The sequence below is a fragment of the Anguilla rostrata genome, chromosome 1, assembly GCF_018555375.3.
Source record: "Anguilla rostrata isolate EN2019 chromosome 1, ASM1855537v3, whole genome shotgun sequence".
NCBI classification, from domain to species: Eukaryota; Metazoa; Chordata; class Actinopteri; order Anguilliformes; family Anguillidae; genus Anguilla; species Anguilla rostrata.
In genome coordinates, this window is record NC_057933.1 from 54,923,655 (window position 1) to 54,944,266 (window position 20,612).

The 20,612-nt window shown below is 41.1% G+C and overlaps 1 protein-coding gene across 4 annotated transcripts in view; it reads left to right on the forward strand.

The window, feature by feature from the left end:
• The window catches only part of LOC135259139 (cytochrome b5 reductase 4), a 32,358-nt gene extending 21,707 nt beyond the window's left edge, over positions 1–10,651 (forward strand). For all 4 annotated transcript variants that reach the window (XM_064343113.1, XM_064343142.1, XM_064343130.1 and 1 more), the window contains exons 14-17: positions 2,745–2,895; positions 4,155–4,241; positions 7,861–8,022; positions 8,465–10,651. In XM_064343113.1, the coding sequence (XP_064199183.1) occupies positions 2,745–2,895; positions 4,155–4,241; positions 7,861–8,022; positions 8,465–8,519 (455 nt within the window). In that variant the 3' untranslated portion in view covers positions 8,520–10,651. The remainder of the gene's footprint in view (positions 1–2,744; positions 2,896–4,154; positions 4,242–7,860; positions 8,023–8,464) is intronic.
• Positions 10,652–20,612: the final 9,961 nt, after the last annotated feature.

The following is a 20,612-nucleotide window of genomic DNA, read 5'->3' on the forward strand; positions in this document are numbered from 1 at the left end:
TGCACCCTGAAATTCCAATAAATCACAGGCTGAGAAACCTCTGAATATCAATCAAGTCAGAAAAGCGGGAGGAAGGAGCAGAACAAAGTGAGCGGTGAGGGATTTAATAACGTGCTCTCTGAGGCTCCCAGCCCTGAGTGGCTGGGAAAGTAACACTCGTCCGTCGTTCTCGTTTCACATTAATATGAGCGCGGATTCCGCGTCCTCCCTGAAAAACACGGGCAGCTGTGATCTGGGCTAGTGGCGGTGCAGTAGTTCGCTGCATCATATGGAAGCATAAACCTGCCAAAATGTAGAAGTTATTGTTAATCTGCTGACCGTTCGTTGCTGTTTTGTTTGCTTGTTGTGTGCGCATCGTGCTAAATATAATTTAAAAAATGCTTTCATTTGTGTTCCTGACTTAACGATTCCTGGTTCCATGGTCTGCACTCACATGAGGTGTTGTTAGTCTCCCTTACTCCCTTCTTTCCGGATATCCAGTCAACAAAAAACTGAATGTGGCAGTGTAGTGTGATGGGTAAGGAGTTGGTCTTGTAACCCAAAGGTTGCAGGTTTGATTCCTGGGTAGGACACTGCCGTTGTACCCTTGAGCAAGGTACTTAACCTGTGTCCCTTCAGTGTATATCCAGCTGTATAAATGGATGCAATGTAAATGCTATGTAACAAGTTGTGTAAGTCGCTCTGGATAAGAACACCTGCTAAATCCCTGTAATGTAATGCAAAATGTAATGTAATCTTGAGATGTTTACTTTCAAATCTACTCATGAGTGATACAGCTGAGGAAGGTGTTAATGGACTCAGGGGGGGCAATGGGGTCTCACAGACAGGTGTGTGTATTAGGGGAAAATGGTGAGGAAACAGTGAATAAGCAAAAGCTTGTAAGCAGCAGAATGTTAGGCTTTGAGTAATTTTGCAAGCTTTTGCACTTTCTACAGGATTGCGTATTTCACTAAACTATCGTACAGCTTATGGCCTGAGGCCTTAGCTCACCAAGACACTATTAGGAAGAAAACAAGAGAGGATGAACTCAAAGCAAAATAACAAAAAAACCAGACATGTATATCAAAGGAAACAGAGGGAAACTGTAGCCTTGCACCGTGCCTTACATTCACATTAGTGCTGTTGTCTTTTGAATGGATGCCCTTTTCTGAGTAAACCATATGCCTGGTCCATCTGCCACCACTGTAGGCACCTAGAGCTTCATCTGTTCGAGGGGAGGGGTACACATGGGATAATCTCCCAAGCCCTCCCTATGTAACAGCCTGCTATTAAAAACAGCAGTGGAAATAATCCAGAAATAGATTCAAACAGAAAATGAACATAGCCCTTTGGAAACTGTATTCAGTTTATGCAAAGATTCCTACGTTGCTATTCTGCTGGTTTTAACTGATGGACATGGTACCACATTTTTTATCTGGTGATTTTACTAAATATACTCAGAACTTGCCAACAACGGTCTCCTTCAGGTTGCACTGAAAGTGTAAGATTTCTCCGTGACAGGTTTCAGCATGACTGCATCTTATATATTAAAGTCATAGGGTTGAATTTTCTTATCAGAGTACTTGGTCCATTTCTTGCTTTTGCCCGCTACATTTTCTCTGCTATATAAACGTTAACCTTTTGTACATGCAGTAGTTTTTGATTGATCTCTATCAAAGAGCCTTGTGCCACTGGAATATCAGTGGGTGTCCGTAGACATCCAGGGCTTTACATCACCCTACCTGCCATGGCTTCATAGGGTGTGGTCTGAATGGTCCTGTGCAGGGTTTACATAACCACCATGAGGCAGAATCTCAGGCGGTTTTAAAGAACTGTTTGTGCAAAACATTTTAAGCATCTCTTTTGATTGTCTGGTTTGCTCTCTCCACACAGCCAGAGGATTGAGGAAGATGGGCTGTGTGCATTTTGTGCTCGATTGTCAGATTTTTGAAATTGTATTTTGAAAGGCTTGGAAATTAGTGCCTCGCCGCCGCTATCAATTTCAATAGGCAGCACCCATCTTGCAAAAACCGCTTTGAAAAGAATTGGCAGAGGCAGCGCTGGTCCTACAGGGAAAAGCCTCAAGCCGTTTTGTGAATGTATCCGCAGTCATTTGTCCGTTCTAATACCCAGCTGGTGTGTTGGCAGAGGACCAATGAAGTCCACCGGTGGGTGGGCCCTCTGAAGGGCTCGGACTGCAGCGATTCTCCAGAATTTCTTTGTGGGCGGGGTGGTGAGATGGTGCATCTTGACCTCAGACCTACAGAGTAGGCACCTCAATAAAAACTCATTTCTGCCAGGAAAAGAACGCCTACAACAGTGGTCTTTGTACTTTTAATATTGTAAATGGAATTGCAATGATTTTGCGTGTGGTTTTCTGTGTGGAGTAGTGTACTCCGCATGGATGTGCATGGTACAGTATATCTGGGACATACCTTCTTCAAGACGGTGGGTTAATACAAAAATGGTTCCAGAATCCTCAGGAGAGCCCAGAACTAAAGGGAGGGGTCCTCTGAGTGTGTGAACAATGGGTTGTTCTGCCCAGGTGGTGGAGATAGTGTGAGGCTTTGTGCCATGACAGCATTGGTTAATATGGGAGGTAGTCCGGCATAACTCTTCTAATGCAAGACAAAGGAGTAGGTGAACATGTCGGTCCAGAAATAGCTGCAGATTTGGTCGGAATGTTAAAATGAGCTTTCACTTTGCTTGAAGCAACATTGTTCTTTTCACTTGTGATATGCCTGTGACTCTCTCTCATTGTCTAGGTGACTCTATCTCCATCAGTAGTCCGGAGGGCCCCTTCAGTGTGCGGCTCCTGTGTGAGGTCACTCACCTGTACCTGCTGGCGGCTGGCACTGGCTTCACCCCCATGGCCAAGCTGATTCAGCTGGCCCTGCAGGACATGGACGCTCTCAGGTCAGCTAATGCCCGGTGGTCAGCCTGGAACAGTCATTGTCCGTGAGTGAGTGAGTGACTCGCTGACTGACTAACTCAACGTTGCTAAAAGGTGTGGTTAGCACAGTCCTTTAGGTGGTGGACTGCACCTGTGCTTCTTTGCGAACTGCCATTACACGCAAGAAGCCTTATTGTGTGCAAGAGTATTTCAGTGTGTGCAAAAGCATAGGATATCAAACAGGAAAAAAACACCAAATATCTCCAATAGAGCTATTAGGCGACTTAAAAATATATCTACTTCAGGGATGTCATACTAAGAATCACGTTAAAGTTAAATAGGTAGCTCACAGCTTCAAAGTCTTATTTTGTTATCTGTTTTTTAGCCCAGTAGCTAACTTTGGCAATATTGTAATTACAAATTAAAAGATGGCTACAATTAGCAGTGCTGGCTTGACACTGTTGAACTACAAGTAGTTAAGAATCTTTCTGCTATGTGAGGCATGGCATCCATTCCGGTGTTCCAATTGGAAAATCGGTGACATGACACATCATTAAATTAGGGTTTTTATTCCCACAGGTCAGGGAGTAGGCCCCCTCTTTCAGTCAGCCAAAGGGATGTCATTATCGGCTAGCTGAAAACTAGATTAGCACTGGTGATTGAAAATGTGATGGGCTCAGTTAGAAAAAAAAAAAAAAATTGTTCTGTGAAAATTTGCCAGGCACATGTGTGTGGGCCAATGCGAGCCACGTTTAAATCAGTGCAATCAGTGCAGAAACAGACATTTGGCATAACAGAAGCTACATTTGACATGATATTTAGGTTTAGTGGAACCTGCGGAAAACTAGAATGCAGTACCCTTTATGGCTGTGAAGTCATACGCTTCAGTTTTTGGGAGAGATCGTTCCCCCGGGAGTATCCAGGGTTTTGGCCTCTTTTTTGGGCGCTCAGTTGCCCAGTTGCTGGGGTTGCTGGCTGTCGCTCAGCTGCATAGAGAATGAATGGACTTCCAGCGACTACTCAACACAGTTTCTCAATGTGTGAACGCGGGGAAAGAGCCGCCAGCCCAATTTGACCACTTAGCATGGAGCTGAGTCACCTGGAAAATGGACTCTGTGCCACCAAGGCAGAAATAAGGCTTTGTGCTCCTCTCTATTCACCGTTGGTTTCCTGTTGAATGATAGAATGAGATGCTCAACTTCATCTACTTCTGTCCCCCTCTCCTATCTCTTCTGCTCTGTTTTTTCCCCCTTCTTTTCTCCCCTCTTTTCTCCCTCTCCAGAAAAGCCAAGCTGTTATTTTTCAACCGGAAAGAGAGGGACATCCTATGGCGGTCTGAGCTGGACGCACTGGCAGATCAAGAAGAGAGGCAAGCAGCGACACTGCTTTATCATACAGTGTGTAATACTGTGTGTGTGTGTGTGTGTACGTGCGTGTGTGTGTGTACGCCTGTGCGCCCTTGCGTGCGTGCATGCATGTGTGTGAGAGATAACACGTATGTGTGTCTGTGAGTGGTGTGTTCTTGTGTTTGTGTGCGTGTGTGCGTGTGCGTGTGTGTTTGTGTTTGCGTGTGCGTTTTGTATTGAAAAGGTAAGCTCCAGATACTATAAAAAATGAAATATACCAGTCAGATTGCAGAAGGCGTCCTATTTTAAGATTCACATTGTTAAAAACTATAATTTTCTTGAAATAGAGGCAAGAAATAAGCTCTGAAAAATCAAATCACTTACTCATTTTTCCTCACCTCCCTTTTTTCAACAATTTTCCAAATAATCGCCTAAATCATAATTTGTGGTGTGATAGAATGAGGAAGGGAGTTATTGTCAAATGGGCTATAGCTGACCCTTTTTCCATGAAAGAATTAGCCTACACTTGATGCACAAAGTTTCTGCGACACCACTAATGGAAAACAAGTTAAATTGACACAAGATGCCAGAATAATTAGCTCACTAGTGCCATGTCCATCTGCAGCCATTGATAGAGCTAATGCTGTTAGCATGCACTCCATATTGTCTAATAACCTTGTACTGAACGCACAGGGAGGCACATAATTGGTATCAGCCTTCTCATATGAATCTTGGCAAGATAGCTAAAACAGCAAATTTCCCAGAACGTGCTCTGGTTGTTGGTCAGAAAGAATCCTCCAACTCTGATTACCTCTGGCTCAAACTTAAATGGCTGTATTGCAGTATCAGAATCAACGATTGTGTTTTCCGCAGTCTCATCAGAGTCTGAGTCATCTTCTCAACTAAATGCTGTCCAGAGCTGTTTGTCCTCCACGTATTACGCTACACATCACAAATGAATTGGTCTAATATCTTTGGGGGATGCCGCTATGTGGTGCTTACCCTTTAATAGAATTTTATAAAATGTTAGTTTCAGGTTTGATGTTCTGTGTGCAGGTGTGCATGCATGTGTGTGTGTGCGTGTGTGTGTGCGTGTGTGTGTGTGTGAATGCGTGTGTGTGCGTGTGTGTGTGCGTGTGTGTGTGTGTGTGTGTGTGTGTGTGTGTGTGTGTGTGTGTGTGTGTGTGTAATGCGTGTGTGAATGCGTGTGTGTGTTGAAGTGTTTGTTTTTTCCAGACTAAATGATCTGATGTGGAATTGGAGTGGGACGCAGCTGCAGGTGGCTGTGGTTTGACCTGATTCCTTATTTGCATGTTTTCTTGAACACCTGACATGAAAAGGTTGGTTTGTCTCTCTGGCTAGTCAAGTGCTTTGTCTTTCTGTTCTGCTGTGAAATGCTTCTTTTTTATAATCTTTTTTTTCTCATTTTTACTGCCAGCACCCAGTATGAGGTTATTTCTTCAGTTTTGCTGTAGCCTCTCTCTCTCCTTCCTCCTCCCTCCATCCTCCCCTCTCTATAATGATAGGCTTTTTTCAGTGAGACTGAATATAGCTCTCGTGCTGAGTTTTTCAAATAACCGCGTCAAACAATGGCACAATTATCTCCCACATTTGCAACCTGTGAACGAACGTGCCTGAGATTGAATCTGTCGCCCTGGTCTTAATTGTCTGCTGTTTCCGGTTAGTTCTGGGAATATGACATGCATACCAAGATATGTTCCCTCACCATTCCCTTCCCCCGTGTGAAACCCTGGAAAAGGGTATTACTCTGGCTGTGTTTGGCCGATGAAGACAGGGAGCGTAGAGCATAATGAATGAGTAATGACTGGAAATTTGATCAGTTTGCTGTTATACCAAGGATTTTCTCCCCTGTTTCTGGTGGGTTTCCTGCGGTGCCTTTGAAATCTAATTTATATTGCACAACTGTGTGCGTGTGTCTGAGGGTGTGTGTGTGTGTGTGATGAATGTGTTTTTGTGAGTGCTAGTTCATGTTTACTGATGTATATGTCCATGAGCGGTTGTTTGAGTGTGCTTGCGACAGGTGTGTGTATTGCGTGCGCATGCATGTGTGTTTGTGTTTGTGTGTGCACTTTTTGTAAACATAATTTTGCATCACTTGCGTCATTTGCTTCAAAACTGTTGAAAACACCTCTAAAGAACCTATTGCTTGCTAGTATCCAGCAAGACAAAATTGCAGTTCCTGGCTAGCAGCTAATGTTAGCTGTTTACGAACGCTTTTTAATAGCAATCTATTGCTTGCTAGCTAGTGGGGCTAATGCTGTTAGCCATCCTCCTGGCAATTCCAACGCTGTTTTGGGTTTTAGTTGTCGTATTGTGAAACAGACATATCCTACTGGATCTCCCAAAAGACTGCAGCATGATGTTGCGTTCCCAAGCCTTGATCAATCAGAACGTCATATGTCATTTGCAGGCGCAGGACCCCAAGCAGATCTGGTACCAAGGCCTCCATTATTTTAATGGAAGTAGAAATGCCCAAGGTTATCACAAACCTCTATGGGATATCCTATCTGATAAGGGATACCTTGATGCTGCCTGAAATAAGGCACCTTAGAAGGGCTTTTTTGTTATTTTGGTTTGGGGCATACCTACAAAGGACAAGTGTGCAAAATTGTGAGAATTTTGCTTTCAATTGCTGCCCTTTAAGGCAGCCGAATTGATGCAAAAGAAGGCACCATCAGGACAAATGACACGCTGTGGGTAATTATGGGCCACAGAATAGAGTTCTGCTAACTGGGAATAATCAAGGCAACAAAAGTAACAGAAGGGTAGCAGGATTGCTTTCTCCTGAATTTCAGGGCAGCATTGGTGCACTCTTCACTAGAATGTTATGACTGTCAGGCCAGGCGGTATACATGCCAGAAGGAGATGAAGTTATGCATGTGGAATAATTCATATCTTCACTCTGAGATGCATTTATGATATTATGAATATTTCATTCACCCTGTGGGCTGGTTTTTAAGCAGTTTTTACAAACAGACACGTTTTTCTGTTCTTATTTCATCTATTCTGCAGTATAGATTTAACCTTAATCCGACCACCTTGTTTCCTGCAAATTGTGTCTGCTTCAGCTGTGCTGGCTGTGGCTAATTTTGTCTTTTGGAGTCTGTTTGCAGGAGTCTGAGCCCTGTCAGAGATCCACTAAATCACTGCCAGTATTGCACTGAATTTCTCAAAATTCAGGAGTTGGCATGGCAGATTTGTGGGAGTTTTTTTGTGTGTTTTTGAATTATCCCAAGTGTGGAATGATACATAGTTCCTGTTCACTTGTTTTCCAGGTCTGATAGAAATGTCATTTTTAATACAGGTTAGAGGTTTCAGAAATTGGTTAATTTGTACTCCAGGTTTGAGGTTCCAGAATTGTGTCCTTTGTGTTCCAGGAGGTTCCAGAATTGTGTTGTTTAGGTTCCAGGTTTGAGGTTCCAGAACCGTGTGCTTTGTGTTCCAGGTTTGAGGTTCCAGAACCGTGTGCTTTGTGTTCCAGGAGGTTCCAGAATTGTGTTGTTTGTGTTCCAGGTTTGAGGTTCCAGAACCATGTGCTTTGTGTTCCAGTTTTGAGGTTCCAGAACCGTGTGCTTTGTGTTCCAGGTTTGCGGTTCCAGAACCGTGTGCTTTGTGTTCCAGGTTTGAGGTGGAGTACGTCCTCTCTGAGCCGGCTGACGGGTGGAGCGGGCGCCGAGGCCGGATCGAGGCGACCATGCTGTCAGACTTCCTGAGCGGTCCAGCGGGATCCAAGCGTCTGGTGTGCGTCTGTGGGCCCACCGCCTTCACAGAGCTGGCACAAGGGTAAGCTGCAGTTAGAGGAGCCATTGGCCCCAGTGACTAATGCTTTTCTGTTCGCAGCCAATGGAGCACTTACGTGAATTGAGTTTCATTTTCCTAATGTTTTCTTTCGGAGAACGTTTTAAGGGCGTGTATTTGGTAACAGCTCTTCAGAGGGCCTTGCTTTGGCTTGACCTGTAATGGAGTTTGTCTCTTGACCTGTAATGGAGTTTGTCTCTTGACCTGTAATGGAGTTTGTCTCTTGACCTGTAATGGAGTTTGTCTCTTGACCTGTAATGGAGTTTGTCTCTTGACCTGTAATGGAGTTTGTCTCTTGACCTGTAATGGAGTTTGTCTCTTGACCTGTAATGGAGTTTGTCTCTTGACCTGTAATGGAGTTTGTCTCTTGACCTGTAATGGAGTTTGTCTCTTGACCTGTAATGGAGTTTGTCTCCTGGGCTCACAGGATGGTGCGAGAGCTCGGCTTCAGCGACGAGGAGATCCACGCTTTTCAAGGATGAGCCACGACCTCACACTGCAGAAACTTCAGATCCCTTACACCCAGAGGACCTCAGTGTGTGTGTGTGTGCGTGTGGGGGTGTGCGTGTGTGCACGCGTGCGTGCGTGTGTGCGTGTGCTTGCGCGTGTGCGCATGTGTATGTGTTGACATATACGCATGTGTATGTATGTGCACACACTTGTGAATGTGTTTTGTCTGTGTGTGCTCATGCAGTAGTGTAAGTGCATGTGTGTGCATGCATGTAAGCCCTCTCACTATGCACTGTGAACTTCAGTGGACTGTTCCAGAAAGTCTCATTTGGAAGCATCTTGTTCTTTACGTAAAGACCTCTCAGAGAATGAGAGAGAGAGACAGGGAGAGAGATTGAGAGTGAGGTGAATTAATACAGTTCTCTGAATACTTTTATGCACTCAGGTCAATTTTATTGAAGTTAACAGTCGGTGCACCATCCATCAACTGAACTTGCTAGCTTGCTGTCTCTTCCAAAGTGCAGGGACCACCTACAGTATGTATAATCGGTTTATGAACTTTATCTCCTGTCCTTACTCGAGCAATGTGTGTCACTGAAGTGGTGCTGAGGTCACTGGTTGGCAGTATGTTGTCAGCTTCATTTCACACATTTCAATAATGTGTTGACAAACGGTTCAAAAGTGATGATGCAACCTATCAAAAAATGCACTGTTCACTGGCAAAAACGTCCCCTTTTTTAGTGGAGTTTTTGCTTTGCTGGCAATATGTGGAGGCTTGTAAGGAATGTAAAGCTTGCCAGTATATTTTATTATTAATCTGGGTACGGAACAGTCCTGTTCTTCCCAGAAATGTCTTAGTGCGTTTAAATTATAGGGAAGAGCACTGTGCTTTTTAAGAGCCTGGGGAGAGGTTACGTAACAAGGCTGTCTTCAGAGACGCTTAAAATCAGCTTAAAATTCTGGGAGCCCCTCGGAACTCTGAGCACTAACCCAAAAACTGCCCATGATTGGTCTAGTAAAACGATTAGGAATGGTGTCAGTGCTAGCGTAGCGAATTAAAGACAAAAAATATTGGGGAGCCTTCATGTCTGGAGCTGTTCATTAAAACTTTTTAAACCAATAAAATACCTGAAATTATCATGTCAAATGCAGGACATATATATATATATATATATATATATATATATCATTTCAAATTTTGTTATCACACGTTTATAAAAGATGAAAGATGTCGGTATCATGTAGCCTGTGTGTGATGCTGCTAGCAGTGAGTACTGTGCGGGTCAGTCTGCACTAATGAGCCATTGTGTTGTTTTTTTTTGGTAGTTGACTTGCAGGAGTATATTGTGAAAATGTCTTGAACAAAGTCAATTTGCTGTTGCCCTCACTTGTATCTTTTTACTAAGCTGTAAGATGTTTGTAGAGGAATGGAGGGCTTTCACTGTATTTTCACTTTAGCCAAACCCCAGTAAATAATATTGTCAATATGGTCAATGTAGATGAGCAAAATATGGGCATTGAGACGGCTCTATTAGTGTGCCCCTGAGCATTTACCTTCCATGAAATGTTGACTCATCCTGGTTGTCACTGCAGACAGAAAGTAACAGAACATAACAGAACTGCAATGAGATAAGTACAATGTCATATTTTGCCTTTAAATAACAGATGCACTTGTCACTAGTTTACAAAGCTACTCGAACAGTTTTGTAATATTGCACATCCATTGTCATAACTTGTGGATCTCTGAAGAAAACAAAACGGGATATTGATAACGCTAGGCCTAAGAATCGAAAATGAACGCACAGCTACACATGTAAAATGTGACTATAAATCATCGGTTCGGTAAGAGAAGCACAGTCAACATGAATCGTTTGGTTAAAAGAACTGTTAATTTGCATCTGCCAACTACTGCCATTTTAAACCTGGTGCTTGGTTTTGAGCGCGGAAAAGAGCGCATGTCTTCGAAAAGCGGTTCTGGGCAGCTGTAAGGGACACGGGTCTGTGAACAAGAGGCCCCAGGCCCGGACTTGCTGTTAAGTGGTGTTTTTACTGAAATTGCTTCAGTACATGTGCTGTTGTAGAAAAGTTGGTTGTGTGAATTGTATGCAATGTAAATTTGCCTTGTATAAGGGTGTGTGCTAAACAAAATAAATACTGGAGTCAATTTTTTGTGTTTTGATAAGTTATCTGTCCTCAGTCTATGTACATTTTAATTTTTTCCCCCGTTTAATTAAAGCCATTATTCAGTCACAAGATGTATTCTTTGTTCATAACCTGAAACTTATACTGTAGGTTGAGCTCACAAGAGACTAATGTTGTCTTGTTGCAGCACTAAAGATGAGAAGGGACCAGCTGGGGATGCAAATGATAGGTGTGACAAAATCATAAATGTATGCGTAACTTAGAAGTATCTCTTCACAGTTAATTCATTATGATGAGAAATTCAAAAGATTTAAGATTTTACTGATAACATTTTTCACATTTTTAAAAATAAACTTGTGAATTAAAAAAAATAATAATCCAATATATTTAAAATGTGATTCAACCTAAGGGTTTTTGCTCTTCACAACTATCTCTAGCTGATGTGTGATGACTAATACTTAAGTGCTCGCAGGTAGTGTCCTTTGACTTCGACCATTTTTTGTGTCCTTGAATTCACAATGCAGTGACGAAGCTGTTCACTGAAGTAGTATAAATGGTGTTAATGAGCATCAGTGTAATGGAGTACCTATGGCAGGGGACACGACCTAGACACTATTGAGAAAGGCCTGATTTGTCCTGCTCAATAGTCAGTGCATCTCTGAGTCACATTTGCTCATGTATTCTTCTTGACAATGAGTTTATGAGACAGTTAAGATGGTGACTTGAATAGCTTATCAGTGCTCCCTATTAGCCAGCCTCGTTGTATATGAGATCAGCGGTCCGCAAAGGTTTCGGTCTTGTTATTCGCTGGTTGTCTTTACCCGTGCTCGGGGTCCTTCGCGAGGTGCCCTGCAGAAACGTGTTGAAAGTCATTGGAACTCTGTCCTGAAGACTGCCACTGCTGCCAAGGCCGGTGAATTCATTCCATCACCTAGCAACCAGTCTGCTAGGGAATATGGAAAAACAAATTTGCGGTCGTTTGAGGGAGAGTAGTGATTGTCCGGAATTCACGTTCACAGAGGGGATAGTTTTTTTTCTCTCCACTCCACCCACACACCAACGTTCACAATTATTTCTGTTTCTTCATCTCCTAAAGGCATTTCACCGTGTTCTTAATGGCTTGGGTGAAATGCGGTTTGCCATCTTACCGACAGTCTAACCTGACGCCACTTGCATGTTAGTGGAGATTGGGCAGTGCTATCTCAAGCTGAAGCCGAAATGGTTATCTCCCAACTGGGCTGAACAGTGAAAACTGATGCTAAACACCCCTGTGAACTCTGACAGAGCCTTACCACGCGGGGTACTCTGTTGGAATAGGTCCTGCTGTCACCAACATGGTCCAACATTTTTTTTGCTGGTTGTCATGAAATGTCCTGACAAAGATTTTTTTTGCCTAACCAGAATTCTGTAATTATACAATATTTACATAAATTGATAACCATGTTGGACAGTTCTGGTGTTTTCCCTATTTCTGGTCTCACTTTTCAGTATTGAAAATACATTGTCTACTACAGAACGAGGGTTGATTGTTTGTATCATATAACATGGCATAATAATAATAATAATAATAATAATAATAATAATAATAATAATAATTAAAGCCGCAAGCGGCATTGGGAGGGGTCAAAGCATTGGCACTATCGCGCTCCCTATGGAGTGATTTTAAAATGGCTTTGTCCTCATGATCATATACCTTCACCTAACATATCTACTGAATATCATCATGAGCTATGAATTGGAATATGTGTCTGACGTAGTAAAATGATGATTTATGGCCATATTTGTGCTAAGACATGCTGTCTGATGACTTAGTTGCGTCACCATGGATGTGTCCTGGCCGCTTCCCGTAAAGGCCTTTACTATGTCGTAACACTTAGATGGCATGTCGTAACACTTAGATGTCCCGGCGTGTATGTGCAGCTGCAGTGTTTCTGCGCCGCAACTAAAAAAGGCGTCACACTAGTGTTGTCACGATACCAAAATTTTGACTTTGATACTGATACCAGGTTTAGTATCACGATACTCAATACTGAAATGATACTTGAAACTTAAACGATGCTGATTCGATACTCGGTACCTAACGATACTGTAATTACCTTAATAGATCAGAAACGTAATGTCCACAAGGGTTGACCTCATTTTCGAATCATGGTTTATTAACAACCTTTAAGTTGAAGCCTCTTCAACATATTAATAAGCATAGGCCTATAGTGTTACAACACTAAACAATAGAAAAATATATTAAATATATTTCAAAATTTAAATAGTTGTAAACTAAATAATCTTTAAAACAGGTCTTTCACCTTTAAATAGATTTAAAAACAGCATACTTTAATAACAATACAGCATCTTCCTATAATAAAATATTTTCAAATTAGAACACCTATTGCTACTGAAGTGAACTGAGTGGAAGCTTACGCTGTATCAAAGAATGAGTGCACAAGCGCAACGTCACCTCACTTGGCAACCTTAGTTGCTACTGCCATCTAGCGAAGATTCTGACAAATTACACTTTTCATCCTCTCGATCGGTAATGTGGGATACACATTTCCCTGGCTTTTACATTTGACACAAAACTACTGAACGTCGGAAAATTGCAATACCGAACCGTTTCTTTTTTTTTAAGTACCAAAAAAGTGCTGAAGTTTCGGAATACCGTGCAATGCAGACACATATTCCAATGCATTGCTCAGTTTAGCAGAGAATGCACACTTCAGAGCGCCTCAGAGACAGATATAATAATAATACATATTTCAAATAATAAATACGACATTGAAAAAAAACGAAACAAAAAACGAAATATCAACTCGCCATCCCTGCTACCTGCGTACTGCGCTCAGAATACCTTATTATTTATTTCGACATTGGCAGACTACAGCATAAATTGCATCTTTTGTTTATATTCAATGTTAGTAATTGCAGTGAGGAACTGCAGCTGTAGACACAAGATAGTCTGTTATGTTATGGTAGCAACGGAATGAAGCGGACTATATATGTATTACGGTCACTGTGTTATTATACCAGTGTGTTTTTGCGCCTTTGCACAGAAACTAAAATACTATCAATAAAATGGTTTAGCTATTTCTCAGCATAATGACAGATTCAAAGACTAAACAAACTCACCCGATACTGTCTTCAAATGGATCCATGCCAAAGAAAAGTAATTATTCATCCTCTCAAAAAGCTTTTACTAACAAACTCTTAGTAGCCTAGCATGCACTCTGGCTGGCACTGTCTTCCATTGCTTCCCCAACGTTCAGACCCTCCTCCCCTCACTGATAAAAACTAGACCTTACGGTATCGGATTACTTGGGTTGCCATGGATGTCTTCTAGCCACTTGCTGTAAAGAAGTTTACTAGATGTAATAACACTTTAGATTTGGAGCTACAGCTCTTCCGCACCCCAACTAATAAAAAAGTCCAAATGGCGGGCAAACAATATGGCAGACATGGGTGGTCCCAATAGCAAAGTTGTAGAGTACATCCAGATGCAGAAGATAAAGATTCAGACTTATGGTGTGGGAGTTATGACCTTTTGAACATGACCCTTTGTTATAGTGCCACCATCTGGCCGACATAGGTGATTTGTAGTGCCTGAGTAGTGGGGGGCCATAGGAACCCACCTACCAAATTTGGTTGGTCTACAACTTATGGTTGCTGAGCCTCAGACACTTTTAGCGGAGAAATAAAATAAATAATAATAATAATAATAATCCTAACAGATACAATAGGGTTCCACCCGAGCAAGGATACGGCTGGAGTTTGAATTTTATCTGCTGATGAATGATTTGCCTGGTTCTGTGTGCAGTAGTGGGCAATACATTAGACTTGAAGGTATGAATAGGAGACATGGGGATAGTGGTGTTAGTTTTAAGTGTTTTCTGTGTGTGGGACTGATTAAGACTGTGTGATTAACAATAAAATAAATAAATAAAAAATAGGGTTCCACCAGCTTCGCTTTTAATAATAAAGTATTTAAACTTCTTTCTGGCCATGATTGAAAATATTGGGACAAACCACTAACGTATATTTTAGACTGCAAAAACACCTAGTCGACTCATAGAAATGCACAAAATAATACAGTTGGGCTTCTCCCCCATGTATCTTCATGTGAAAACAGCACCAGGTCTTAAAACCGCTTAAACCTGGTACCCTCTAAAAAAAAAAAGCCCTTCTGAGCAACCAGTTCTCAGCAGACAGGGCCTCCTGATCAATATGGCTCTGAATGGATACACTCACAAGTCAAACCACCAACTGAAAACAACTCAAACCAATAATATAAAGAATAAGACTGTTTTTTTTAAAAAAGAAGCAAATTCACGGAATATTGCAAATGATCTAATGGAAATGCTATCACTTCACACCCCAATCTGTAACTTTAAACTGGTTGCATAATAAAGCAAAACATTTAATAGAAATTCTAGCAGACCACAAGCTCAATTTCTACAGATTTGCAATAGATAAATGCAGGTCTTGCTTGCCTAAAGAACTGTGTCTGCGCAGACACTGATAGCTTCAAGAAACTGAGATACAGAGGTGGTTGTTTTACCGATCAAGTATTTCCACTTAAAATTTCCCCAAAGTTGAAAAAACACAATTTCAGAATTCACTTATGTGATTCTTACTTTTGCACAGAAAATGTTCTCCAGGAGTGCGCCCTCATCTGAAGTGGGATGCAGCAGGCTTTTCTCAAACTTTGGCTTAAGCTGCATGACAGCATGGACCCCTCTAAAGAAATCACAGAGCTGCTCTCCAGGGAGAATCCATCATCCTCCATATCAAATGATTCATCTTGTACCTTCTCCGGAAAGATCTCACACAGGTGAACGTGCTGCAATTGGTTTGTTTGTGCAGTGGTAAATACAGGAATCAAAGTTCACATTCCACTGGACAGATACTTTCCACAGTACAATACTACACCAAAATTATTTTTTTTAAACCCGTAATATTTACAGTTTACATTTACTTAATTTGTCAGATGCTGTTATCCAGAGCAACTTACAAAAGTGCTTTGAATCTCAGTTTGACAAGATAGCTCAAACAACTTCATTTACATTCATTACAATTTTGGAAAAACAATGCACAACCAGAACTTCTGGCTCTCTTTCCATTGTGGACCATTGTGGCTGCTGTTAATTATTATAATTATTATTGTTATTTTTGGCAGACCACAGAACCCACTTCATTCAACAAATGCATTTGCCCTTTTATACTGATGGATATATTTCACTAAAGCAATTCCAGTTCAGCACTTCACTGAGGAGCGAAGCTATAACGTCCTTACAGAGGTTCCAAGTTCATGTCATATGCTATCATCAAGCTGGAAAATTGGAACCAATGTGTCCTTTCATAGAGCTGTGAAAGGGGAGGGGGACATGGGTATCTGCTATGTTGTACTGGATTTGACACCTCTGCAGACTGGCCAGTTTTTGCCATTTTAATTCATGGGATCATGGGAAAATTTTAGCAAATATTTTACCAAAAGCCTTTGGTCTCGTGAGTGAATATAATGCTGGCAGTGCTCTGTTCCCAGGTAAGATTTCTTTTTTTCAAGAAAATCATCTTAATTTTTTCAGGCTCACGTCCGTTGTAAGTGTCCCACAGTGAACCGCATCGATTTCCACCCTGTAATGACATTACCTCACAGCAGTGTGCACTCAAAACTCGAGTGAAAAAAATCACACCATGGCCTGACATTTTAAGGTGACTTGTGAAGTTGCTTTGCGATTAATTTACCAAAAAAGGTTTTCTATTTGGATTTGTGCTTAGCAGTCATGCAACTCAGACTAAAGAAGAAAGAGTTCCAAAAGCTTCTTCTGTGTTTCCAATGAGGCTATCTTGAACTCTATCTAGTTAAAGTGTTATTTGCTGGACAAAATGGTTCAATCTGGGAACTTTCACACTGTAAACACCTACCACAGAGAATTCCATAAATACCTAAAATGGTTTCCCTATGAAGACAAGCCGAAGGACCATTGTTTTCTGAGAGTGTACTGTATATTGGCTGGCCTGCATTCTATAAACAGCCATACCAGCCTGTACTTTGTTCTAGTGTAATGGCTGAAGTCTCTCTGTAATTATGGCATTGATCTTTGTGAATAGCCACCACCTGATAAGTGGTCTGCAGGTCTGGTGAGAACTGGATGCTGCTTTGAATTCTTATGTTTCAAACTGGGAAAGGGTAAACTGGGCAAAGCTCAGCCCTTACACGCACTGCAGTCTTAATTACAGTTTTTCACAAACTCTATTCTTCAAACTGTTGAAAGCTACAGTCTTCTTTGATTACAGTTTTTATTGGTGCAAAGCAAGGTGAAGTTATAATGGAAGAAAATGTTGCGAAAACGTGCACATTCATTTCAGCCTGTTGGATAATTACTCCTAGTACAGCACCAAGTAGATCTTGCTTTGTTGATCCATGTAAGAGACTGTGAAAGCATTGATTGCATTTTAATTAGGGAGGTGTTCAGTTTAAAAGCTCTGGGATGACTGAAGAGACACAAAGTGCTGCGAATATGAGGGCTGCCAGAATGTCAGAGCAGAAGTCACAGGATGTCTCCATACTGAACAGGCCTGGATTATTCATTATCAAAGTCAAATATGACTGGGCTGCATGCTTGTTGTTCTACCATGTTTATGCTTTGATAATCATAATATACCAACCTGTACCAACTTTATAAATGTTTTGAAGAGACAGGTAATGAAATGGAATTGCACAGAACAGAGCACTAAATTGTCCTCAAGGCAAGTCGCTTTCAAGTCATTTGTGAAAAGGAAACTCTGAGAGACTATACTGTAACTTCCGTTTTATTCTGTATTCTTTTGTATTCTCAAAATATACCATTTGATTATCCATCTATCCATTCATCCATCCATTAAACCTGCTTATTCCTGGTCAGGGTTACAGGAGGTGCTGGAGCCTATCCCAGCATGCATTGTGTGAGAGGCAGGGATACACCCTGGACAGTTTGCCAGGCTATTGCGGGGTGCAAACGCCATTAACTCACACACTCATACCCAGAGGCAATTTCAGACTCTCCAATTAACCTAACCTGCATGTCTTTGGATTGTGGGAGGAAACTGGAGTACCCAGAGGAAAGCCTCACGGACACAGATACGAACATACAAAAGCCCCATTCAGAGGCCACTGCACCACTATGCTACATGCCATTTGATTAGCACTATGTAAAATTTTGAGGCACCATGTTTAGCTGATATGAGATAGAAGAGTTGTTTCTGAAAGAAGGATACATATCTGCCTTCATTCTGTTTAATTTGTTACATCATTTTGAGACCCCATTGATAAACATTTATTCACATCAGACCCTTCGTTCTTATTTGGCTGCTTGTATGGGTGATTATGATTTAAATTATTATTTGAGTGACAGCCAATTTTTATGGATGAGGTTGGTTGGGGTGAATATGAATGCATTTTCTATTTATTTCCTTTAATTTTTTATTATTTCTTTTGCTGTATTACCTGAGAACTGAGAAAATAATATATTACCCACTTAATATGGAAAAAGCAGAACTTACAGGAGAAGTATGTAAGCTAGAATAAAAAGAGCCAAGGCAAAAAACTATTTTATAAAGTGCACCGTCTTACCAGAGAAACAATTTGTATCTAATTTGGACTTCAGCACCTTGGACAGTGTTCATCTAATCTCAGCCTTGTTACCTTGGACAGCGTCTTCCTTGCCTGAGCCACACACAGTATCTGATTTGAGCTTCAACACCATGGTTAGCAGTAATTTCTCCAGAGAGACCTTCAAATGATGCAGTACAGGACCAGGGGACACCACTGAATTTAGACTTCTGAGGAACTGCAGATAATAACTCAACACAGAGGAAAATAAGGCTGATCATACAGCTAAATGCAAAAGTACTGGAACAGTGAGACAGTTATTGTTTTCCAGCACATTGGATTTGAAATAGAAGAATGAATATAAGGTTAAAGTGCAGAATGTCAGCTTTAATTTCAGGGTTTTAAAAAAAAATTTTTTTTTTACAACAATGGGGAACATAAAAAAGGGAAAAACTGAAAGAAAAAATGGGCAGATGATAGATAGATAAAAGGATGCTGGAAACAAGCCAACAAGAGAAGGTGAAGGTACATGGTGTTTTTTTTTGCCTGCAGAAAAAACACATTAACAGGCTGAGATAAACACGTTGTTGTCATTCTCTTCTGAGTCTTCATCTAAAACTCTAATAACATCTTCTGGGAACAGCTTGTGGGTCGTCGGAGGGGACATCAAAGAGGCTGGAACTTCACATAAACACTTCCTGTGACAGTCTTCATGTGAATGTCATTTTGACAGAAGCAGGATGATGTCGCTCTTGAAGTTACAGCCCCTGTGATGTCCTCCCACCCCCCCCCCCCACCCCCACCCCACACACACACACACACACAACCCATGGCTGTTCCTTTTTCTCTGCAGTCAAGTCTCAGCAACGTGGAGCTGGAGCGCGAGCAGAGTAAAATCATTTCCTTCTTGGGTTCCCGAGCAGTAATTAAGATCTGAGTGATCTGAATGTCTCATTTCTGTTCCTGTTGCTACTCATTCATGTCAGAGGTATAGGCTGCAGATGAGCCAGTGTCATATGTCATGTCCGCTTAGAAATTACTACAGAGAAGTGCAATGGGGCGATAGCCTTGCTCACTCATGCATTCTAGTTTAAAAAAATGCATATCACAGTAAAAAATGTTGCCAACTTGTAAAGTGATAAAGGTCTCTTGAATTTAGATTCATTCTCTTGTATCAGAATGACTAACATGTGAAGGTATCATAATTAAATAAATAGTATATGCACCTTATTTAGCAAATTATGTAGGTTTGTTGTGACATTTTATGTTTTTTAAACAATTATTCATTGCCAAATGGCCTGCTGATTTGGATGAGTCAGTTGTATCTTGATATTAATGGTGTCAGATGATATGAATATGAATTAATAATGTAGATATTTAATTTTTCCTCTTCATTTCGAAAAAAATCCCCTAAAAATGGCAGAAATGTTGCCAATAAAGAAAAAAAAACATTTAATGAAGGAATAAAATGTTTAAATCCAGTTTTTTAGCTGAATAAATCCTGTTGTTTTTTGAGATGACTTTTATGAGGTATTGCCTTTATTTTACATTTGTTTTTAAAACAAAAACAACTGAAATTCTGTACATTTTTGCAAATATTTTTCCATAAAAATACAGTTTTTTCTTTTACAGTGCACCTCTTTCAAATCTGGAAGGCAACATGCAGCACTGTTCATCAACGACACGTGCTCTACGATGTGCTCAGTATGATAAGGTTATATCAATATGGAGAGTGTATAACGCTATGACTCAGTTATCGAATGGGATAGACCTGCACTTTCGTTTTTTATCCCAGTTTCTATCATGTAGACAGCTCATCTAAGAGAAACTAGTTCATGCGCATGGAAAACCTTTGAAAAGGAAACAGCTTTTCATATCTGAAAGTAATTATAAAGAAATATTCATTCAGCAGAAACCACACCGCATCCCATACAGCACCCTTAATTAATTTGTCTTTCCTTCAAAACCAAGAAAAGAAACACATTCGTTTCTGCATTGACCTTCACAATAGGTAGGTTACATAGGCTAACTCTACCAAGCTCCAGGGTGTACAGAGGAAATGATATCACCATCCGATTGGACATAATCCAATCATTAAGAATGAGTATTCAGACAGGGGCTGAGGCAGACATGGTTTAAAATCACACGATTAAGCGCTAATGATTGAAGGTTGTCGATTCACTGACAACAGGGTCGACAGTTAAGTACAGCGCGGGGAAAATCTGCAGCGGTGATTATTAAACAGTTAATGATAAACTGGGTCTGTCTAAGTGTGCGTGTTTACCGTTTGAATTATTCAATTCTGATACCACACGTGCTGTATTTCCTCAAAGTTTTCCTCGCTATCAGAGCGCGATCAACACGTTGAACCAGATAGTAGCAGAGGCACTTTCTCTTTAAT